The sequence below is a fragment of the Augochlora pura genome, chromosome 3 (genome assembly GCF_028453695.1).
Source record: "Augochlora pura isolate Apur16 chromosome 3, APUR_v2.2.1, whole genome shotgun sequence".
Taxonomy (NCBI): Eukaryota; Metazoa; Arthropoda; class Insecta; order Hymenoptera; family Halictidae; genus Augochlora; species Augochlora pura.
The window spans coordinates 20,496,514-20,520,097 of NC_135774.1; the positions used below are offsets into that span (position 1 = coordinate 20,496,514).

Below are 23,584 nucleotides of genomic sequence, written 5' to 3' on the forward strand. Positions count from 1 at the left end.
GATATGTCTTTTTTCTTACTTTAAACAGTGCATTTACGACTCTACCACAATAACGAGAAATATAAAATAAAAAATCTGAAATTTTAAACAGATTCATTTTTTTAATCTAGTATTATATTCACTTTTTACAGTTCATTTTAATCCTTTTGAAGATTGTTTACCTTTTCGGTCGAATTGACGTTTGTTTAAATGAGATGAAACCCTTGCAGTTCAAAATTAATATGAATTTCCTTGCAAACAATTGTGAATGAATTTAATTTGCACAAAGGTGAATAAGTGATTGAAAAGAGTAAATTTTGTTTGCCAAAAAGGTGAATACGATCTCGAAGAGATTAATTTAGAATGCAAGAACGGTATACATTCGTACCGTTAAAAAATACAGAGGCCGGATAAGCTGATGGAAAATTCAGAAAAATTGGTTATTGTTCGACTGTCAATTATCCATTGAACTAGTATGTCAAACAACGTGTTGACACTTTCACAAGGCCGCCCCGCTTTTTACGCGCACGATCCCAGTAAAGATCCTCTACAATCCGTGACTGTACGCCGGCCGACCGAGCACGTATCGCGTAACCTGGAGAGATGGCCTGGATGCCTTTTTTCGTCGTGTACCGTTACCGTCGAATAACTTACGTATCTACCATCCATGGGACCACCACTTATTTCACTATGTCCCCATCGTTCACCTGTTCGATCGAACGTTACAATCGGTTCTCTATCAGCGGCCAGAGTTAAATAGGAAAGGAACTGGCTGAGTTTCTCTACGCGGAACCGTGATTTCGTTCAGTCTTTCTTACGTGCTCATTCGAAACGGGCGCACAAATGTAACCGAACCCAACCAGGCGCACGGATTAAACCAGACAAGACGTAGGAGATCCTGAAGAATCACGCCACTGTTCTGCTATCGGCTCGCACCGAAAATGAGAGCTACAATCGTTTTGGCGATAGCTATTACCGTTTTATTTAATGTAAGTTCCAACTAAACGAATGTTTTTTCTCCTTTATTCTTCTGTTCGGAATACGATTAACTGTAGTAAGTAACGAAAATACTCAAACACCCTTTAGAATGTAATGATTATCTTTAAATTGCACTTAAACTCTTTTTTGAGATTTTAAGCAAATTATTTCAGTGAAGAATATCTAAAAAATATTAGCATAAATTACAATTGCTTGCCGTGGCAAACAAGAATGTTTGAAACGATGTTTTCCAACTATTTGGTATGAAACTGTAATAAAAATTTGTACATTGCATTTTATTATTTTTGTTCATTTTCTTTTTTGTTATTCTACTTAGTTGCAATTTTTACAATCATTCTTTATTCATAGTCTAGCAGTCCAGCCTATCTGACATCCAAAATAAGTAAAACCATTTGATCCAATTTGAAAAAAATTAATTCATTTAAAAAGTGTTCGGATTATTAATTAACATTTTTTTACTATAGTTCGTACTTTGATAGCTATTAGTATATTCAATACCTATCCAATATAAGAGTACTGCAATGTGCTGCCTTTAAATCGGATTAAAAAACAAATATATGGATAAATACTATAGAGACACAAATGATATATATGATAATATAGATTCACATTTTAATATTAATATTCGAATAACATAGTTCGGAAACTTTTTACATTTTGCACGCAAATATACGAGAAAAGTATATGCCGTAACATTTGTTTAAAGAATTTGTGTAACTTATTGGTTAACATGTATAGAAATGCAGATTTAAAATTAATATTACCATATAATGATAATACGATGACAATATCAACTAACATGTTACGTTAATTGAGAGAAAATTATTGCCCAATTAAGTGTGCTTTTCGCCTGTGTATTGATGGGAAGTATAAGAATAAATGATTAGTCCAATATATGTAATTATGAAAGAAGTATAGTAGAGAGTTTTTTAAGCAAAAATTTATTTTCATGATATTCTGATACTAAAACATTCTGTTACTTAAAATTTTCGTTCAAATTCTCTATTAGATAATAATGTATCTAAAATAGCCTTGACCTTTTTATCAAATAGAATAAAAAAAATGTGTACACTTGGAGCGTAAATGATACAAACCTGAGAAAAATTAAATTCAAACAAAGATATAATAAATTATTTCCAGTATATAGTAAAATTTTCGGTCTTTTAATTGGTAAAAAATAATCTTTTTCATTTTAGTTTTCAAAATTGATATTTTTATAAGCACTTAATTATTTTTTCGACGGGGTTGTTTTAACATAGATTACTTTTTTTGTTCATTGAAATTATTCTGGAGACACCGTGACAAAAATTTAGATAACAATGTTCATCTATAATAGAATAAAAAAGACCAAATAGAAGTCACCGTATCTAAGATTATGTTAACAAACGATTGTATTTGTTGACAGGTCCACCGTGCCGAGAGCAAGTCGACGAAGTCGACGCAACTGTCTCTTCAAAGCAAAGAAACAAATGTGGCCAATTTCATGAGAATACTGGTTATGAGGCTGGTCTTTGGAGTAGCATCTGTGATGGGTCTCGGAGAAAATCTGTCCGATGTCCTCGGAGGGATATTTGTACCACCTGGCGCCGACGACTACGACTATGGCGGCGGTGACTATATCCCGGATTTGTTTTAACGCTGATGTTCGTTCAAATATTATTATCCACCTTCCCAACTCGTTCGTTGCCATGACGATCGATCGTAATCAATACTGAGTCTTTTATATACGCCTATCGACTTGATAGGAAGATAAAAGACTTAGACATAATTAAACGGTTCCGCATAATTAACACTTTACCAACCGGTCATTTGACCGTAAACATTTAGCTCAATGTTAAATTTTCGTTTCTATTTTGATTTCATTTAATTTATTAATCGCAAGAGATATTTAATATATAAAAAATTATATAATAATATTGAAGCATGCAGTAGTATAATTTACTATATTCATCTCAATAATAGGTGATAAATTATTAGTTACTATGACAACTGATTCACAAACTACCGATCGTAAGAAAAAGCCGATTTATAGGCTACCGGTCGATAAAGTGTTAATAAACCGTGCAACAATATATAAGGTAGAGAAAAATCACTGAATATGGAATTTTATTGTTTCTCGCATGTCATTCTTACAAATCAATATGAACGAAAGATATTTATAATCATCCGATCGCATAATTGCGCTTTGGTTTAGGACAATGGCAATATTAGATACTAAATATTGAATCGAGTAACAAATGCAATATTTTCGATAAAACGAATAAAAATTATCTTCTTTTCATATATTACAGCACTATTATTTCATTGGAAGAGTTTTTATTAATTTTTGTAAGTTCTTAAAAGTAGCACGATTCCAAATTTGAATTACATATATGCAATTTAGATAATTGATACTTGATTTGCATTTAAAAAAGATTGGTGCCATTGGAATAAAGAAAAATAATTATCGGCGCACGAATTATTAAATTCTGTAATTCAGTGAAAAGTACCGCGGATTGTTAATGGAGTTTTGCAAAATAATTGTGGCGACGAATATTTAAATCTGTTAGCTAGGAACAATATAGATGAGAATTCGTAGGTATGCACTTAGATTTACTAACCTTTTCTCGGTCCTTAAAGGAGACTTATCGAGGGTAAGTGAGATAAAGTCTCACCTGAAGCTATGTTCAGCAGTTTAAATAAATGCTGCAGATCTGGGTTAAACATCGCTGTGAATCCTATTAACATAAAAGAACAGTTTTTAATCGTCTATTGCGTTGTTTTATTGTTTCCATATAAAACTATGTTGTTTTCACAGCTGATTGTTACGCTGCTAAGGTTTCTTTGACGATCAGAGATTTTTACAGTAGTTATGCATATATATTACTAAATAAATCGTATAGTAGCTTTAGTATAGTGACATTCGTTTCACCAGCGATGGATAGAAACTGTAATTTTTAGAAATACTGGAAAGAGCATTATCGATGTGTATAATGATTTTGAATTAAATACATCCATTATTTTTATCGTAAAATTTAATTAGGCAGTATTTACATAACAAAATTGCATTTTTAAAAAATGCTGTACTTTTTATAATTCTCCGATATTAATTGGGCCACAGCCTCAGCGAATTTATTTATTAGTTTTCTCTGACGACAATGAATGCATAAATGTAAAATGTGCAAAATCGTAATAATTATGCGAAAACTAATAAATTGAAATGCCCAGGTAGAACTTATTAATAAGTTTCTTCTTAAGATTTATTTATTTGTAAATAACTCCAAACTATTTATTTATTTATTTATTATTTATTTACATTATTGTGTGCGAAATAATGAGACATTGTTGCATTGAAAAGCATCCGTAACTATTCGTGAAAATGAGATGTTATAAATTGCTTTTTGTATGTGTCAAAACTTCGTTGTAATAAACCATAGTGGTCAGTACTTACCATCCTTGTCTTTTATTCATTTAACTCAACTTCTGTATACCATTTCGACCAAATTAATCGAAATTAGGAATTCAATGTACAAAAATTTTACAATCAATACATCTTTTTCATTATTCCTCTACTATCATTAAAAATATTTAGATAATGTATCGTGTTATGTAAGAAAAATGTTACATTATTTTTATTATGGATAGACTCTGCTTTATTAATAATAGAGCTACCGGACCCTAAATGCATCTAATGTATATTGTTTTATAAGAATAATAAAATTCAATAACTGTGGAAGAAAGAATCAGCGACCAGACATTTTGAGTTGTCGCTTCGTTAAAAATGGCATAATGCATTTTTTATTTTACACGCAGTATGGTCATTGGCGTCAAAACGAGTTCATCGATCTACAGTACCGTAACCCGTTGCCAATCAAAAATATTGAGTTCAGTAGAAGTGACTGCTAAACTTTTTATTAATGATCAAGCCTCGACATTTCAAGCTTGGATCAGTTTAAAAATGATTACACGCAATTAAACGAAAATATTTTGATATACAAATATTATTGAGGTCTCAAAACGGTGATTATCGTCTGTCTATAAGCGTAATCGCATTAAAATATACACGTGTATACAGTAAACATATGTATATAGTTATAATTGAACCGTAGACCTTTATGTAAAATAAAAATTTTGCAAGACGATTGAAGAAACAAAAATTGAATAAAATTAAATTGTTTTTAACCTGTTCTTATATTTGCACATGCATCAAATCTGCAGTTTAGCTATGATTTATTACGTGTGTATGGTCGAGTTGTCGTAATTGTGGTGCATGAAAATTAGGTCAACATTCTGTATTCTAAACTATATAAATTTCACTGATCTGAAACGTTTCGATATTGACGACTCTGAGATTTCCTTTGCCAAATTAAAACTGAAATATTGGTACATTTAAACTTTCTCATCCTCTCTCTTTCTCTCTCTCTCTCTCTTTCTCTATGGAATGATTGAAACATTAACCTAAATTACGTGGAAAAATGATTACACGGATCGATGCGTTTTGGTGCTCGCTACTTGTCTTGTATTTACGTTAATATGTTATCTTACTCTTGCTGTAGCGAACATCAAAAAAGAAAATAAGCATTTGGAAACGTGACACAGTTTATAGATGAACGAAACGTGGTGTCACAAAATTATACATATTCCAAGCCCCAATGTAACACGATACTACATCCATAGTTTGGAAGATATTGACATAAATAACTTTTCGTAATATAAATAACATAAGTAACTTCGAAAACTCAAGAGTCAAAAATCAAAAATTCTTTTTATCCCTATTAGCTGGATACCTAACTTTTTAACATCCTATACCAAAAATAAAATTATATGCATTCGGTTGTCTTAAAACAAAATTAACAATTAATATTAATATATTGACACATATATTACAAACTTATTGATATATTTATTCGGCTGCAGATTTTATGCCTTTATGGCCACAATGTGTAAATAAAATTTAAAATAACGCAGAGGTTAAAAGAATTCAGAAAGATTGATATTATTGTCAATTTATTAAAATTATTTTCAAATTGTTGAAATTCTAAAGATTCTTCCGTTAATTACGATAGTATTGAATGTACATCAAGTCATTAGATGAGGAACTTTACAATCAGTCGTTGAAGTTATGTTTACGAGGGAAGGATTGCTACTGTTATTTAACTAGCACACATACCGTTAAAGATTAAACGTTAACAACTATAGGTAAAACAAGGCAGGGTTCTATTAGTTAGCCTTACTGAGGAGCCCTCTAGTAGACTGGATCCGAAATTCCCTTTTCGTTTCCTTCCTCGATAATTTCTACATGGCGACTGCCGATAAGGCTACTAAAGAATCCTCGTATCCTTGTTTCCTGCGATAACAATTCCAAAATCAGTTCACCGGCTGAAAAAATCTTTATTAAAAAATCTACTACGACACTTATGGTACGCCAATTGGGCTAATGGTATCCCACGCAAATTTCAAATACAAAATTTGATTTCCAGGAAATCTCAGACCAAGAAGCATCAGTACCAAGAAACGAACAATTAGCTATTATCTATACTTGAACAGATCGCTCAAAAATTACTCATATTTTTCTGATAATAAAGCGAAACACTCTTCGATGCGCTTCACGTGACGACTTCGTCACTATCCAACAGATCCTGCTGGTAATATCACAGGTTTTCATTGGAACAAACTTGTAATTTATTAACAGTAATCTGAAGACGAATTTAAATGAAGCAAACAATACACGAAACGCCGTCCTTTACTTCAAATCTACAAACTGATTTGAACAATTATAATACGATATAATAATAATAACGGTCTTCTCATTTGAAAAATACAGATACATGAAATAATTCAACCTTTATACAACCACCATATTCCTCCATTGCACATCGTATTTATATTAACAAGAGACTAAAGATAACAGTTATTTAAAACATGTCTGTAAACAATATCGGTAATAAAGACGTATTTATTGTTCAAATTGAAACTATTAATTGCGAAACGTAAAAAAAATTATTTAAAGGCCACACTATTACAGGTTCTATTTTTTAAGTTTCCAAACAAAAATTAAAATGGACCGTAGATTAATGAAATATTAGGTTAGTGCATATGAAATATCAGATTTTTAAGCGAGTATAGAAAACTGCATATCTTTTTTCAAAAGTCATTGATGTAATCAAAATGTATCCCATATGTTTCAATACACTTTTCCCAATGCGATTTTAATTCATAGATGTCTGTCTTCAAGAAATGATGATTTTTCGGATCAATAAACTGTGGTATAGAATTTTTCAGACTGTCTTCATTTACGTACTGTTTAGCCCATAGAAACTACGCATACGTCGTACAAAACAATTGCGAAATTAAATGTAGTAAAATATAAAATTTTATAAAATATAGATCTTTCGCCAACCGACTTTCACTATTTTAAACATTTAGGACAGTTTTTACGGCCTAAATAGTATATAAATGAAGACGGTCTGAAACATTCCATATCAGAGTTTATTAATTCTAAAGATCAGAATTTGTTTAAGACAGGCATTTCTGTATTGAAATCTCATTGAAAAAGTTGTAGTAAAGCAAACGGGGCATATTTTGATTAAATCAACAATTTTTAAAAAAAGATATACAGTTTCATATACTCACTTAAACATTTGACATTTCATATGCACCAACCTAATAGAACGCGAACGTTAGTTCGACTTGTTCGATCCAAATAGAGGGAATAAATCGGGTGGCCGTTATTTCGGCAGTTGAAACGGAATGAAAATCGTTCGGGAGCATTCTTATACAGTCCGCCGACCTGATCACACGCTACAAAAGCCGATGCTAATGTGTCGACTTGCGCCGTCGAAGGACAGGCGAGGGATTCATCAAGCACAAAGATTTCCTTTGGAATCGGCGATCAAGCAAACTCGAGGTGGTTCTAATAAAAGGCAGGATGCGCCCGGGACCGGACGTGATGTTTGCCGCATACAGAAACAGTTCCAGAAACGAAGGAAACACCGTCGTTGAACTACGATGATCGGTACCCCTCCATCAAGATTATCGTGACCTAAGTATGGTATGGCGTGAATACGTCATGGGCGAAAGCTTTTACGGCTCGACAACAGTTTCTGTAAGACATTTGTAATGTCAATGTTACGATAATTATACCCCTATACCATTAAAAGCATATTTACTGGCATAGTGTATAAATAATTAGCTATGGATCTGTTACATTTATGATAAAAATTAGTCAATTAAAAGCAAAACAGGAAAAACATTTATAAAAAATACTGTTGCATTAGTCTCAACTTAATAAAATAATTACAGAATGAAATGTTTATATAGTTCCTCTATCTATTACAGCGAACAATTTTAATTTTATATGCATATTCACAATCTAATAATAAGAAGCAATTAGTTTTGAAAAATCTGTTGAATAATGCTATGATTGTTAAATAATATTCAGCAATAGACTGAAAACTTTTATGTAAATTCATAATTTATTTAACAGATGTATTTTAATGCTTTTACCAGTTTAGACAGCTGATTTATAAATTTCTGTACTATGAATTATAATCATAACCGTTTAAACAGAAATTTTCATTACAACAAAAGATCCAGTAAAACGAGACGATCAATACCTGTCAATAGAACTTTCTGTTGCGACGAATATGGGTGGAACACGAAGTAAATGTACGTCGTCAGTTCATACACCCTAGTGAAACTCCCACTCCAGCTACTTAATGCCATTTAAATATACGTACGTGAGTACGTCAATGAACTTTATTGCTTAATCATAAATTTTATCCTTTTTCAACAATATAATTGTCGCAATATCATTTAAAATTATTATAGTATCCTAGAAATATGTTAAACAATAAATACTCTGGAATCGTCCCAACGAATTTCATAACCGGCAAAATTAATTAATAAAAATATTGATATACATGTTGCAACGAAGCTAAAAAAAGCTATACATTGCTACAAAGAACCATTGGAATAAAGAATATTCCAAAATAATATTTATTGTTAATATAAAATATAGTAACGACTGCTACTATAAAAATATATTAAATCATTGATTTTGCATCTAAAAATTCAGAAAAAATTCAACGTTTAGTGTCGCAATAGAGAGAATATTCACAAATTTGTTTATAATTTTCCGCTAGGCAAAAAAAAGAATAGGGCGGAATCATCCAATTTGACCCTGTAAGTACCCTTATGTTTGAACATAGGTTTAAAAAGTCGATATATTTTATTTATAGTGGTTTATTTAATGATCTAAGCCTAAATAAAGTCAATTTATTATAAAGATGCATTCAACCACCTTATCTAATTATAATATTTAATTTCTATTTGTATATACGTTCACCTGTTCGGTAACCACATATCTCATTCAAAATCGCTCAGAAACACGAGTATTGTTATCGCATTCTTTATACACATAGATAAAAAAATAAAAGAAAAAGTAAAATCGAATATAAGCGGATGTCCGTCACTCAAGCAAATGTTTATGTATGTGCGTAAGGGCTAGTCACCATAGCCAGTAGAAAATCTGTTTAAATCCGTCCATTTAAAAATTGATTATAATTGACAGAAGATCGTTCTCTCGTGACGTGGGTGCATTAATGGGATACGTGTCGCCGACCGTAAAACAATAGTACCAACGCAGGGTCCGTCCTTGTTGGTTCCAGCGCCGCGAGGAATCGGTTCCTCTTTACGTAGCTATCCTTCGGACAGAGAGAAGACTTTTCCTCTCTGTTAGTATGCGGCTCACCCTCATCGATGACACTTTATCCGGGCTCTGCGACAACTTTTACTTACGGTGGTGAATTCACATCGGACCCTGACGCGTTCAGGTGAAACGCGTCGAGCAAATGTTCGTTAACACGTAAACAACGGTGTTGAATTAACCATATTTTCTGTGATTGTTAATATTTAAAATATAGGTATAGGTGCGACTTACATAGTATAATACACGCTAAATTTCTACGTAAATGGATTAGTGTGAGTGATTAAACAAGTTTTCGTTTTAAATGTGTTCTCTCGGATGGATTTTCGGTCCTCGATTGTGAACTGTTTCGGTGATAATTCTTCCGCAACGCGAATCCCTCAAGAAAATAAGTGCAACTTTGATACTGTGAAACATGAACGCGGAAGAGGTCAAAGTTGGTTGTTTCCAAGTAGTCATCGCAATACTCTTGGCTGTTAATTATGTTATCGTTGCCATGAGCCATGCACTACCGGTCTTTCATAATTACACACCGAAGTTTTATTGTCAGGTAAGATTTTTTAGCCGAATAGCGTAATTATGCAGTCTAGGACGTTATTTCACTAATCTCTAAATTGACTTCGTGTTAATTTTTAAGTATTTCTAGTATTTTTATTATTAAGTATTTTAAATATTTCTTATGTACTTTTCTTTCTTTTTCTTTATTTTTTATATATCCTTTCCTTGTTACTATCTTTTCGTTATAAATATCTATTAAAACTAATAAGTTTTGTCAATTACAATAGGGTAAATAATAATGATAATAGTAACTTTTCTTTCATATTTTTTTAAACTACTATTTATAGACAAATAATATTAATATACAAACGTTACTTCCATTTCAATGTTAGATACACTTGTGTGTACATTTATACATTATTCATACATTTTTATATATTAATCACTACAAATAAATCGTTTTTCTAATATTTTATATAAATTTTATTTAGAATTTGTAGAAATTGAATGAACGCCATGAATTCATAACACTTTATATATCGGCAATTTTCTAATACTCTTTTCAAAATTGAAGACTAACAGTTGAGAATTTCTTAAAAAATTATTCATAGGCGACAACAATTTTGTCCATCGTTCAACAAATCATTTATATTAATATCATGTATTAACTGCTTTCGAAATTCTTATTTAAAAGAAGATTGTTCAGCTTCTAAAGATTATTAAGCTAAAATTATTGAAAACCATTATGTTCATTTGTTTATTTTAGATAAGAAATGAAACGAGGCGAGCGTACGGATGCCAGGATTTGCGCAACGTGACCGTTGCAAACAACGAGACCTCCAGTCTCGAAAATGATTTCGACTATAAAGATCTCTGTTTTGGTGATTATCAGTTCGCCACCGAGTTCGGCGAAAACAGTGTAGTGACAGAGTGGAGTTTGATTTGTGAAAAAAGATATTTGACCTTTCTCGGGCCTACAATTTATTATGTAGGAGTTCTGATAGGTGCCTGGATCGCAGGCATTTTGGGTGATCGTATCGGTAGGCTTCCTGTACAAGCTATTTGCCTGTACACACAAGGAACCATGGCTGTTGCGCTGTACGTTGTGCAGGTACGCAACACTTTTTCGCAATAGTTTCATTATTTTTCCATCAAGAATATTGAAAACTGTATAAATTTGTTTTTAAACAATTATAAAATGAAATAACGCGTTAGTTGCAAAATTATAACAAAATATTCTATTCGATATACAACAAACTACCCCTGTGGCAATTAAAAAGAAGTCAAGCGATTTAGCTCAGTTTAAAAATAGTTATTGCGTTTTAAATGATGTTCGAATACCTTTTTCCACGGGTTGTATTTCGATTTTAAACCTCTCAACAATCACGTTTTTTTTTTGTATCTAAAAACGATCAGTTTTTATTTAATGTATTGTAAAAGAAATATTTATGTTTTATTTTCAAATATCTATGTATTTAATTTATTTATATTTTATAACTTGTTATCTGTAATTTAATCTAATTTATTCTTGTCGTTCCAAAGCTATAAATAAATAATTGAACTTGCTATCACGTGATTATAAAGAGAAAATTTATATCTTTCAAACCTCTTTCTTATTTAAATCAGTTTAGTTACTTCGCACAGTTTAAATAAATTATTACAAATTTCCCTTTAGCGCGACCATTTAATTATTATTTAAAATGAACTGTTTGTTCCAGCATTATCCCACGTTCCTGGCCCTTCGTGGACTGCAAGGAGTTTTTGTCCAGGGTCTACAAAATTCCACGTATATCCTTTCGTTGGAATTGTTCCCCGCAAAAGCACGCACATTCGTTGCATTAGTTATGCAAATTGCGTGGGCCATTGGCCTACTGCTTTTGGCTACCTTAAGTTATGTTATACCAGACTGGAGAATTCTGCAGCTCGCAATCTCAGTTCCCACTGCTGTTACCGTACTTTATATTTGGTAATTAGTGTAATGTACATTTAAAAAAATTCTGTTAACCTACGTGAAACTGCATTTTTGGATGCATAAGTCCTTTGCTTGTGGGCATTAAATATACCGAGTACTAGAGACAAGTACTCAAATTTTTTACCACCTTCGGTTTAGCGATTTTCGATCGGCTTTCCGTCTTTAAATGCATGAAAAAATTCTGATAAAAATTTAACGTGTCGCGAATATTATCGTGCATTTTTGAGAAACTTTAGTCTTTCTAAATTTTTAAATTTATAGTCCTAGTTGTAAAAAATAAAGTAAACAATTTTGGTTCCTAAAAATACAGATTTCTTATAAAAGTAGTTTCGGTACTCCAACCAAACTTTTTTAGTAATACGATGTTATTGAACTTTATTGTAATTTATTGCACGCAAATACAAGTTATACAGTTGTAATAACTATGATTTTGCGTTATTATGTTTCAGGATAGTACCGGAGTCACCAAGGTGGTTAATCGCGAAGGGTAAAATCACAGAGGCAGATATGGCATTGGAACGTATCGTGAAGTACAATGGTTGCTGTATCAGATCCCATAAAGAAAACGTTAAGACAGAAGAAATTGAGACTGAGAGCACGACGCCGCTCAAACCGGAAAGAAAATCACGCATGTCATCTTCAGATTTAAAGAAATTAAAAACGGACACCGAAACGAAAGAAGAATCTACTACTTTGTTAACTAATGACACGGAAAATATTCAACAAAAAATTCGAAGTAAGAAACCGTAAATAAGAATTCCTAGAACAACGCCAAAATTGATGGAAATATTTGAAAATTAACAATAAGCAAAGAAAATATTTAGAAAACATTCATTGAGAAATTTTCGGACAATTATGTATGATATAGTAGGGCATACGTGTACGTTACTGTTATCTAATGTTTCAGAAACGAGTCTAATAGCTACTTCAGAAAACTTAGATGTAAAACATCCGAAAACGGAATCAGCCGTAAAATCCTCTGAAAATAATGAAGTAGAAAAAAAGAACATTCCCTCGAGTTCGAAAAGCCACCGCAAATCAAAATCCATATCCCAACCAGCAGGTGTTCAACGACTCTCCATGAAAAATGCATACGATATCGTCGAACTGAGAACTGTTACAAACAAGGAGATGTTATCTAAAGACGAAGGAACGGTAGAAAATAAAGTTAAAGAGAAACCTCAAAAGTCACGTACAGGACAGGAGCTGAAAGATTTGTTCAAGTCCACGTTGTTAAGACGATACAGCATAGTATTGTTTTGTCAGTGGTAAGTTCGTTAACATTTATTTTTTTCGTTAAGCACAATTTATTTTTACTTTGAACTCTTCATTGTATTATTTGGATTGTACATTCGTTGTTATAAAATTAACCGTTTACATTCGGAGAATTTTCTCGAATCAGTTACCAACAACTAAAATATACTTATTCGTGAACTAGTAACTAATGTTTAAAATAAAATATTGAATAATAGAACATTCGAGAAAATTAATCTATTTAAATAAGATTTGGTAATCCTATATTGGTTAATTTATCGCACGATATTTCACCCTATTTAGTAATGATTCATAATTAAATATATTTCATAAAGGTATTATTCTAAAGAACACTTGAAAAAATGTACTAAAAGCAATCTAAGCCATATTATTAAATAATAAGAAATTAGATAATTCTGCGGATGTCGATCTTTGAAATCTGTATGACATTTTTCATCTTGAAGCTCAGTTTGAACTATTAGAGCTGAATATATTAAGAAATAATCGTTGTGGACTAACAGCATCAGTTTACATTTGAAATATCCTAGTAAGACATCAAATTATATAGCTCATAAAATTAACAATTAGGTTCATAATGTTACGGTATACCATTTATATCGTATTATACTTGAGCATGTACCTAATGCTCTTTTTTCCTGTTTCTCGAAGGTTAACGTCTTCCATGTCATGTTGCGTATTTATGACACTGGTGCCAAATATTCCTATCAACCGGCATATCACATTTGCGCTTGGCGGAGCATTAGAAATTGCAACCTACGTTTTCGTCTACTTTGTGTTATCCAGATACGGTAGACGAGGGCCAATGTCTGTATACCAGTCTCTCAACGGCGTTATTTGTATTTTATTGGCTGCTATGATTATTTTGACGAAACCTGTGATTGAAGTCGGTAGGTGCTCAATACAACAAGCGATATTTTCTAAATCTAAGATAAAAGAACAAATATCCATAATGTGATTGTAGTAAAATTCCTTCGGAATTGTTATGCGCTGTCAGACCAATTGACTTAGTCGACGAGTTATCAAACATTAGGCGACTTGGTCGCCGAGTGACTAGAAATTGGGCAACTTGATCGCAGAGTGGCCAAAACTTGTACAAATTGATATTTACACAGTGCTTTATTATTATTAATTGATATAAATTGACTCGTGTTTGTAGGAACGTATACATCCACTTTTCGAGTACCGCGATTCTTAATCTTTTATATTTTCACTTTCAGACCTCGCGAAGACAATTATACTCTCACTTGGCAGAGTAACAGTGATGAGTTCGATTTGCATAGCATATTTATATACGATTGAAATATACCCAACCGTCGTGCGAGGAACCTGTCTGGGTTTATGCACGGTTGTTGCAAAAATCGGTAGTTTGTGCACACCGCATGTATTGTTATCGGTAAGATTTACACGTCTGTAATTTACAAATATCATTTATATGAATATCACATTTCAAAACTAGTATTACTGTTAGTTTAGTACTGTTAGTCAGGGATTGAAAAGGTTCCGAAAACGACCGTTCCAAACTGTTGTACACATATCGGTTCTACCTGAAACAGATCGATTAATTCTTTGCTTAATAATTTGAATAACTATTTCGAGAACCGAAACCGCTATCATAACTGTTTTCAACCCCTGGTTACAGTAACTGATGAACTGGTCCTCACAGGAGGTCTGTCGCGCTCGGATTACATTCGGATGAAAATGTCGCAGCACGGGATGCCTCGGATAACCGAGGGTAGATGGAACCTTTACCGGTTAAAAATGTCCACTGATTTTGATGTATTTAAATTAGATTAGAAGTTAGATTTATATTTATAATAAACATAACTCTAATTATAACCACGAACGGCAAATCAAAAACAAATTAGTAGATTACAAGTGTCGTCAGAAGCATTGTTTATACATGTTTGAGTGTTCATGTTCGTTTATATAAATAAGTAGGTGATATAAAAATGAAGTATAATAACAAAGGTTACTATTTAAGTACGCGAAATTAGAGAATCACGAATTACGTCCATCTACTCTTTTCACAATTACACAGAGTAAGCCACAGATTTGCACTGTGATCCAAGACATGATCGAAAGAAATGCCGCGATATTTGTTTATATGTTTAAGTATATTTATAATAAATAATTAATACATCAAATACTAATCGGAATTTTTGTTCCAGGGTGAATACGTTTCTGTAACCATTCCGTTAATTGTCATCGGAATGCTCTGTTTAATATCTGGAGGTCTTGCTCTGATTCTGCCAGAAACTGTGAACACCGTTTTACCAGATACAGTAGAAGATTCAGAATTGTTATCGGTGAAGAAGAGGGAGAAGAAGAATAACGAGATTATAAGTAATGAAAATTTGTTGAAGGAGGATGATTTATTAGAAAGAGAAATACTTCGAACAAAGCTTTTTTCAGAAGATTGGGTAGACGCCGGAAATGGTATATTAGTTAATTTTACAGATAACAAGCCTACTGAGTAGTAAAATTAAATATAGAAGGATTAATTAAAAGTGTTAAGTTTAATTTAATACGGAGATCGCGTTTCTATCAATATTAATGTTGATAAAATTTCTATTAATTGTAATAAATAATTAATATTAATTTTATAAAGAATCAGCATCGTTGGTGATAGTAAGAAATGTAAATGTTGTCGAATTAGAATGTTCAGAACGAAACAAATTGTAAATTGATGTCAATAAGAAATGGCAAATATTTAAAGTCCAATTGAATAATATGTCTTTGCCAAATAATAAAGGAAATACGTTTAACAATATTGTTAAATAATTTCAAGTTATTAAAAATGTTAAAAATGAAAAAATAAATTTTTATTTAACTCCTATTTATTATAATCAAGATAGAGAATTTTTATTTTGATTATTGTCCCTTGTTTATGCATCGTTCCAAATGTAATAGGTGTACAAGCTGCAATCTTAACACTTACGAATTTTCTCTGCTCGATACCTATAGTAACTATATTTCTTTGTGTACATGGGAAAGTTCATTCGTTTTTGTATTAATGCATAATGAATGTAAATACATGTCCAATATGTATACCCAGCAAATTCATTTTTTCATACAATCCTTTTAATCCAAATAAAACTTTTTTACAAAATAAAATATTTTCTCACGTGCGCTATACGATCTAGGCTGTGACTAGTGTGCACAATTTACATATTTTTTAACGCAGAATAAATTTGAACTAATAGTAACAGAATTTGTTCAATGTCAAATTGCATATTATATTAAATAGGTGAGGATAGAAAAAATCAAAATTCACTGAAAATATTATATTTACATATGGAGTTCCAAAGTTAGATTTTATAAGACAATAAAAATAAACTCACTGTGTACATTAAAATTTTTGTCTTCTACCCCTAAGTACTCAATGATGTTCCTTTGTTTCCATTGGCTTGTAGTATAAACAGTGATAGCTATTTATGATCGGCTACTCAGGTTTCAGCATCACTCCTCGAAAACCAGATTCTACAATTGGAGTGCCTTTATTTCAATTTGTTCCTACTGATACATAATAAATACACTTGTCTAAATCTGATATTAATATGCATATGTATAAAAAATATATTATGTAAAATTTATGAAAATCCAGTATGTATTATTAATAGTTATCATTATATGAAACTGTTGAAAGTTATGTATAGAAGGTACCTACAGTATGCCCACATTAACCATATATATGAGATTATTTCTGTAAGTATAAAAAGTATAAAACAGTATTTCAAATAAAAGTTCTATAATATTCATTCCCTATTGTGATGATAAGTGTTTCACTTTGGCTGCTTTGTTAAGACATTTTTTCTTAAGCCATTCTTGAATCGTAAACTTTGGAAGTTTACTTCAAAATAATCACACGTATACACTTTAAACAGGCATGCTGTAGAAGGAAAAAAGGGAAATATAATTACACGTATATATAATGAACATAGAAATGTACTTTATTACCAGTTTACCACAGCCAAAAAATATAATTAATAAAACAATTCTGGTAAGGAACTATAGAAATACTCTTATATAGCAACATTTTTGTGATGTAGCTTCTATAGACCCATTTAACAGTCTATATTCTTTGGTCATATATATTACTCAAGGAACTTTAGGTTGTACAATACCATTGTTTTGAGGATTTACATGTTGCGTTTGTTCTGCTGCTGCTTGCAACAATCTTGTCCTACGTCTAGTATAATGTTGCCATAATAATATCTGTTGGTCATCTATAAATTTGGTACATTGAGAATTTACTACTTCTCTCCTAAAGTGTTCGTATTGTAATAAGTCTAAGAAGTACAAACACATAGGATATTTCAAATACTTTGCATAGTCTGGTTCTTTCCAATATAACAGATATTTAAGGTAATTAATAAATGTTGAATCTTTAAAGTATCCGCGTTGTGCTAGAACTAGAACAACATATAATGAGTATATTTGATAACCATTGCAAATTATGTAAAGAAAATTAAAAAAAAAACATACAGTTTAAGTAGTTTGGATTAGCAAGGCATTGAACAAATTCGAGTTCAACCTGAAATCGTAAGCGCTGTTGATCTTCTGTTTCTGGACCACCTATAAAAAAAGAGATCAAATTTTAGTCTACAGCACAGTATTAATACAACATACATACTTAAATTTTATTCATCATCATATAACATTTATAATACACATAATTCATGTATTCTACATTTTAATAGGTTTGCAATCAATTTTGGTTGATGTGCATACTTAAATAAAGGTTTTACTCTCAAAGAATTCAAGTTTTTAACAGGATGGCCTTTTTTTCTATTATTTATTATATGAGATATTATCATATTACTAGCAATGAAATACTTATTTTACATAAGATACAAAAGTTAAAACATGTATACAAATTTTGTAATAGCAAATATATTATGAAATAAGATAATATTTGGAATAAATACAACTTTTTACTATAAAATCTTTTTGAATTAACTAGTATTCGACTGTAACAATACAATCAAGACATATGTATTAATTTTAATTAGCAGATGTTACGGTTTTAATATATTGTGAATTATATGTCTTCCTTTGTATAGCATAGAAGAATGTTTTACTTATTAATAAATTTAAAAACACATTATATCCAAATAAAACAAGACTGCTGGCAATTGTTGTTGTAACAACAACAATATAATCTCATGCAAAATTCTATTTAAATACAATAACTACTTCCTACGTTATATCATTTTATATTTTATTTTAAGAACATTTGAAAAAATTCTGATAAATATGTACATCAATATACATAAAAAAGCAATGAAAACAAAAGAAATTTTAAGTATACATGCATGGTACTAATAAATTAAATAAAGATAATATTTTAGAAACAGTAAAAATTGATCTATTTAACGATAAAAAGATAAAAGAATGTGAAGAATAAAAATTCTATGAAAATTACCGTTCATTCCAATAAAAGATGTTTTTCTGCCTTTCATGAGACCCGGAGGATCATCCAAGCGGTTCATAGTACATTAACTCTCACAAGGGAATTTAATTTTTATGTTATTTCAATAACTGGTTTAACAATATTTATAAATGTCCTACTACAAACTATGTTAATCTCAGTTGCACTACTCAGTATCGCTTTATGTTATGCACTTCTTAACGTAAACATAAGAATACAGTACTGCGTCCTCATCGCGAGCGATTTCTACCTCTTCTTTCCAAGCGCTTTTATCCCCACCATTTTAATATGCATCCACCCCACGCAGTTAGTTTAGAAAGAGAAAAGAAATCAAGAGAGACAGAACGAAACCAACAGGCACTATGTGTGAATGTTCACTCGGACGAGAACCTAAGCCGTCTTACTTTACGATCTCGCTCTATTCACGCGTTCGTTTGCCTGGTGCTCCATCTAGAACACCAGGCGCGACATTTGACTTTTACTTTTCGCTCTGTAGAATTCTCAAGCACAGACTGCAGCGTATTTGCGAACATCTTAAAACGGCAACCGTTTCTACAGTTATTAAAATTTTAAAAAACTTGTAAGCTACATTTTAGGTTTCATTCAGATAACGACATTCTCGCTTCTGGAGTGAATAAGGACAAACTTTCCCACGCGTATGAATTTGAGGCTCTGAAAAAGGCCGTCATTATGTATATGGAGACTGTGAAACACAAGAGGTTATTGTTTCTGTGGTCTGATCGGAAAAGCGTAATATCGAATTTTACAGCCCGTAATTTTGAAACTTAAACCTCGCACCATACTGTCACACTAAGACGAACAAAAAGTATTTCCGCAGATATCAGTAACCTTTTATTACTTGTCTAGATACTAACTTCCCCGGAACCTTTATATTAGCGATATATTTATTTGATGAAACAATTCGAGTAGTTTTGAACTAGGGGAAATTTTACCAGCCCTCTGTACTGTTACGTTATCACGTTTCATGAGCGACGCGAACATAGTCACTAGTTTATATTATGACCGCGCTATTAGACTATACACTTTCAATTAATGGCGACAAGAGGGAAGTTCGAATGTAAATACAAATTTATATCGTTTATTTATATAGAGATACAGTATCGGCCGAGAGGAATAACTGAGAATATGTAAGGAGATAATGAGAGAGTTCCCACGAAATTCTTCGTTGAGCCTTTTTTTTATCTAGCGAGACTAATCGAGGAATGTAGAGAAAGTCACGTAGCCTCTCGTAAGACCCTCTCCGATTTTACATGAACTAGACGAGTCACAATAGCAAACCCGGATCTCTCAAGTACAGGACGTCGTAAATCTTTAGACAAGGACTTCTCGGAACCCTCTCTGACCTCTCTCTCTTACTCAGTCCTCGAGCCGAAATCTTCGTGCGCGGCACACCCCCACAATGTTCGTTTCGGCGGGCTTTTCACCCCTGCGCGCTCGACTCCCGCGCACTCCCACCCGCATGCGCACCGTCGAACCACCAACCATCTTCGAGCTGCAACCGGAAGACGGACCGGCCGACAAATCAACGTCCAGCAAATTCACCAGCGCTCAGCTAATTTTCCTATTGGCTAAAGAAGGAGTGAAGGAAAAGAAGCTGGAAGAAAATGCAGAACGCCACAGAAAACCTCAGATTTAATTCGACAGTCAAAGAAAATACACCTTAGAGTTTTATAAATGAAGTACCTTTTGCTAAAAATATTCAAAGTTTGTACCTCTCTTAACAACCTTTCACGAGCAGAGCGGTTCAGCGCTCCACGGGCATCCGAACCATACCGAATTTCCTACATTGAACAATTAAGACCGTAACAGTACAGATCGTTACTGCGCACTTTATGGTCTGAGATTTAGTGTTGTAAATCACATGGGTTGGCGAGCCTATGGCTAAGAAGGTCTACTATATGCCAGGGCTCGAACAAAAAGAATTTCCGCAGGTATCGGTTATCGTTTATTACTGGTCTAAATACTATCATTCCCGAAACCGGAAAAAATAAAAATATCGTTGTTCTGTTTCATTGTGATCTTCGGCGAAAAATGTAAGTCGAATATTGTGTCAAGTATTTCAGATGAAGCACTAGACAAATGGATGCGCGAATACTCGTAGAATGAGTTGCAAGCATGGTAAAGTGAGACAAGTTATATTGTTCGTCGATACGATGTTTTGAATCAAAACATACTTTCTTTATTCAAATTTTCGAATAAGGAATAAATTAACATTTATTGATAACAACAAGATTGGGCACTTGGTTAGATGAAAAGATGATATTATTCAGAATCTCTGATGTTTCATAAAAATCCCTAGGCATTTCAAAAATTTGTTTGGATATTTCTCGAAAAGAATAAGTGATAAATTAAAACTAATTAGTGAGCAATTATGGGCTATTAAAGAGCAATTTTTTATTGCTCTTACTTATTTATATGGTGAGCCAACTTCGCATGAGTACAAACATGTAGCGTTGAGTGCAGTCTGTCAGTCTGTACATAGTGTGTAATCGAAATGTAGTACAAAATCTAACGCATTTTTCAAAATAGTTAGTAACTTTTTTAAAGAAAATAAATGATTTCATTGGAGTACAGTAGTACCTCACCATACTGCGCCATGTCAGGGATATAGGGTTCAGAAATTTGAGATATGGTACAGAAACTGTCTTTCTCTGATTGGTTGACGCTTCATACCTAAGCAGTGCTGCCCTCACAGTTGTAGACAAAGGAAAGAAGTAGTGAGTGAGCAAGAGAACACGACATCAGCACAGCACAAGCGAAACCTGAAATGGCTCAATATGATGAGGAATCACTATACTACACAATTTGCAATTTTTGCTTGTAAATTTAATACAATAGGATGTATTAAATATCAAGAGACATCAATTTGAGGTGGATCTCATTCGAAAGCAATAATCAAAGAAACAATGATTGCTGCAGAAGAAAAATATACAGCATACTTGACTTGAATGAAGGAAAAACAGATCGAATTGGATAAAAAACCATCAGAGAAAGATGCAGAAATAAATAAACTTTTAATAATTTTAGAAGAGCTGAAGTCTTCTACATAAATTGGCTGGTTGATCCAGATGACTAGCTAAAAATACAGTCGCAAGAATTGAAGTTTTGTAAATACATTTGTCTAGGTTTACAATTGGAACTACATCAAGCAGTCAGGGAATTGGCAGAAAGGCCAATTAAAAAACTAAATTTAAGAGAACCACTAGAAATGTCAGCTAAAAGAAAAAAGTAGTCTTATTTACAAAACATTTAAAAAATTATTTAGAATTACAGAATATCATATGTAATATGATAAAATACAATGTACGTCTTTAGGATTGATGCAAGAAAATGACGAGAATAGAATAGCATTAAAAAATCAGTGAAAAAATAAGATCAGAAGAGAAATATATGTGTTGACCAATTGCTCTTCATATTGAAGTTTATCTGATTTGTATAGTGCAATTATGACCTTGTAATGTACAACATATGTAAATGTATTTTTATATTATTATAATAGTCATTTAATACTATGTAAATGTGTACTTACGTATTACTTTGACTGTCTTCTTTATTATAGCCTTTAGACCACCCATTGAGAAATGTTTGTAAAGTAATGACACAATAATACGAGAAGTTGAGAAAAGTCTCTATTAAATTATTCACTACCGAAAATCGTAATCACTGAATTTTTGAAAAAGATTGCTTTACTTATATTCTACATATAAGTATCCTCTTCACGGTAACTGCGTGGACTGTGTGACATTGTTCCAATTTTAAGGGACCGTAACAATAATCAACCTCGCTGTTTACCCAATGAACAGATAGTAATCCATTTATCTGGACTTTGTTTATCTAATGTACTAATAACCTGTTTACCGACGATTGGAGGTCGGGAACGATGCTCCTATTTATCCGACTTCAGCGCACACGACATACCAATTATGTGTACTTACGATTTACTGTATTATATGTTTCGACCAAAATTGTATTCTTAGGGTCTTCTTCCAAATCAAACAGAAAAATGCTGTATAATAACAATTCTTAATAACAATTAATATAACAATTCTTCAATGATTATTGCACCATTCGATAGTTGACAAAAAAAATCTTTTTATGTAAAATGAAACCCTCTAGCTTAATCGTGAGGGTAGTTACTGGTTACGGATTAAATTATATTGCGTACTATTCGTGTATTTTCCTCTTTTATTGCAAATATTTTGAATTTTATGTAGCATACCAGAGAATGTTTCGAGATATTTTTGTTACAAATTGTGGTTGCAAAAAATGAAAAGTCATTTTTGTTAGAAAAATTTGTCTTCAGCAAGATGCAAGGCAAGCTTTATAGCTTAATTTTATTTAACATAAAATTAAGTTTATTTGAACAGACGTCGAATGATCTATCATAATAACTTCAACGTCCTATACATCTTACACGTGTACCTATATATAGTTAAGAAATCCTGAAATAAATCTAATTGAACGATACCGTTGTAAACGATTACACAATGCGTTTAGAACTTTACCAATTTCTGCACATGCTGGGCGTGTATGTGCAGTGTGCACCGATTATGCGCCACGTGGAGACATTACAAACGATCCTGATTGGTTGCAGGTCATCATGATCTTCGTTCGAATGAGGGGGAGGGAGGAGGGGGGTGGGGGGAGCATTGTGACGGTCGAAAAAGGTCGGAGGACCAGAAGGGATGGGAGGATTGGTGAAGGACGTTCCTTTCAACCAAGA

At 32.3% G+C, this 23,584-nt stretch overlaps 3 protein-coding genes across 6 annotated transcripts; 2 read left to right on the forward strand and 1 right to left on the reverse strand.

Moving 5' to 3' along the window:
* The first annotated feature begins 920 nt into the window (after window positions 1-920).
* LOC144467890 (uncharacterized) lies at window positions 921-2,614 on the forward strand. The gene is made up of 2 exons (XM_078176876.1): window positions 921-968; window positions 2,384-2,614. The coding sequence occupies exons 1-2, from the start codon at window positions 921-923 to the stop codon at window positions 2,612-2,614; spliced, it is 279 nt and encodes a 92-aa protein (XP_078033002.1).
* Window positions 2,615-10,079: 7,465 nt separating this feature from the next.
* On the forward strand, window positions 10,080-15,886 carry LOC144467799 (organic cation transporter protein). Its single transcript, XM_078176748.1, has 8 exons — window positions 10,080-10,214; window positions 10,929-11,273; window positions 11,881-12,128; window positions 12,584-12,870; window positions 13,042-13,402; window positions 14,058-14,296; window positions 14,627-14,802; window positions 15,578-15,886. Exons 1-8 carry the CDS (start codon window positions 10,080-10,082, stop codon window positions 15,884-15,886), a joined length of 2,100 nt encoding a protein of 699 aa, XP_078032874.1.
* Window positions 15,887-16,701: 815 nt separating this feature from the next.
* Window positions 16,702-22,810, reverse strand: Med31 (mediator complex subunit 31). Of its 4 annotated transcripts, XM_078176909.1 has the most exons (5): window positions 18,835-19,283; window positions 17,895-17,984; window positions 17,714-17,821; window positions 17,534-17,635; window positions 16,704-16,889 (listed from the first exon to the last, which is right to left on the reverse strand). In XM_078176909.1, the coding sequence occupies exons 1-5, from the start codon at window positions 18,899-18,901 to the stop codon at window positions 16,852-16,854; spliced, it is 405 nt and encodes a 134-aa protein (XP_078033035.1). In that variant the 5' UTR covers window positions 18,902-19,283; the 3' UTR covers window positions 16,704-16,851. The 4 variants fall into 4 exon arrangements, with proteins under 4 accessions (XP_078033033.1, XP_078033035.1, XP_078033032.1 ...); XM_078176907.1 differs by lacking the exon at window positions 18,835-19,283 and adding an exon at window positions 22,391-22,810 and having other exon boundaries at window positions 16,702-16,889; window positions 17,534-17,821; XM_078176906.1 differs by having other exon boundaries at window positions 16,717-16,889; window positions 17,534-17,821; window positions 18,835-19,276.
* Between the last annotated feature and the right edge of the window lie 774 nt (window positions 22,811-23,584).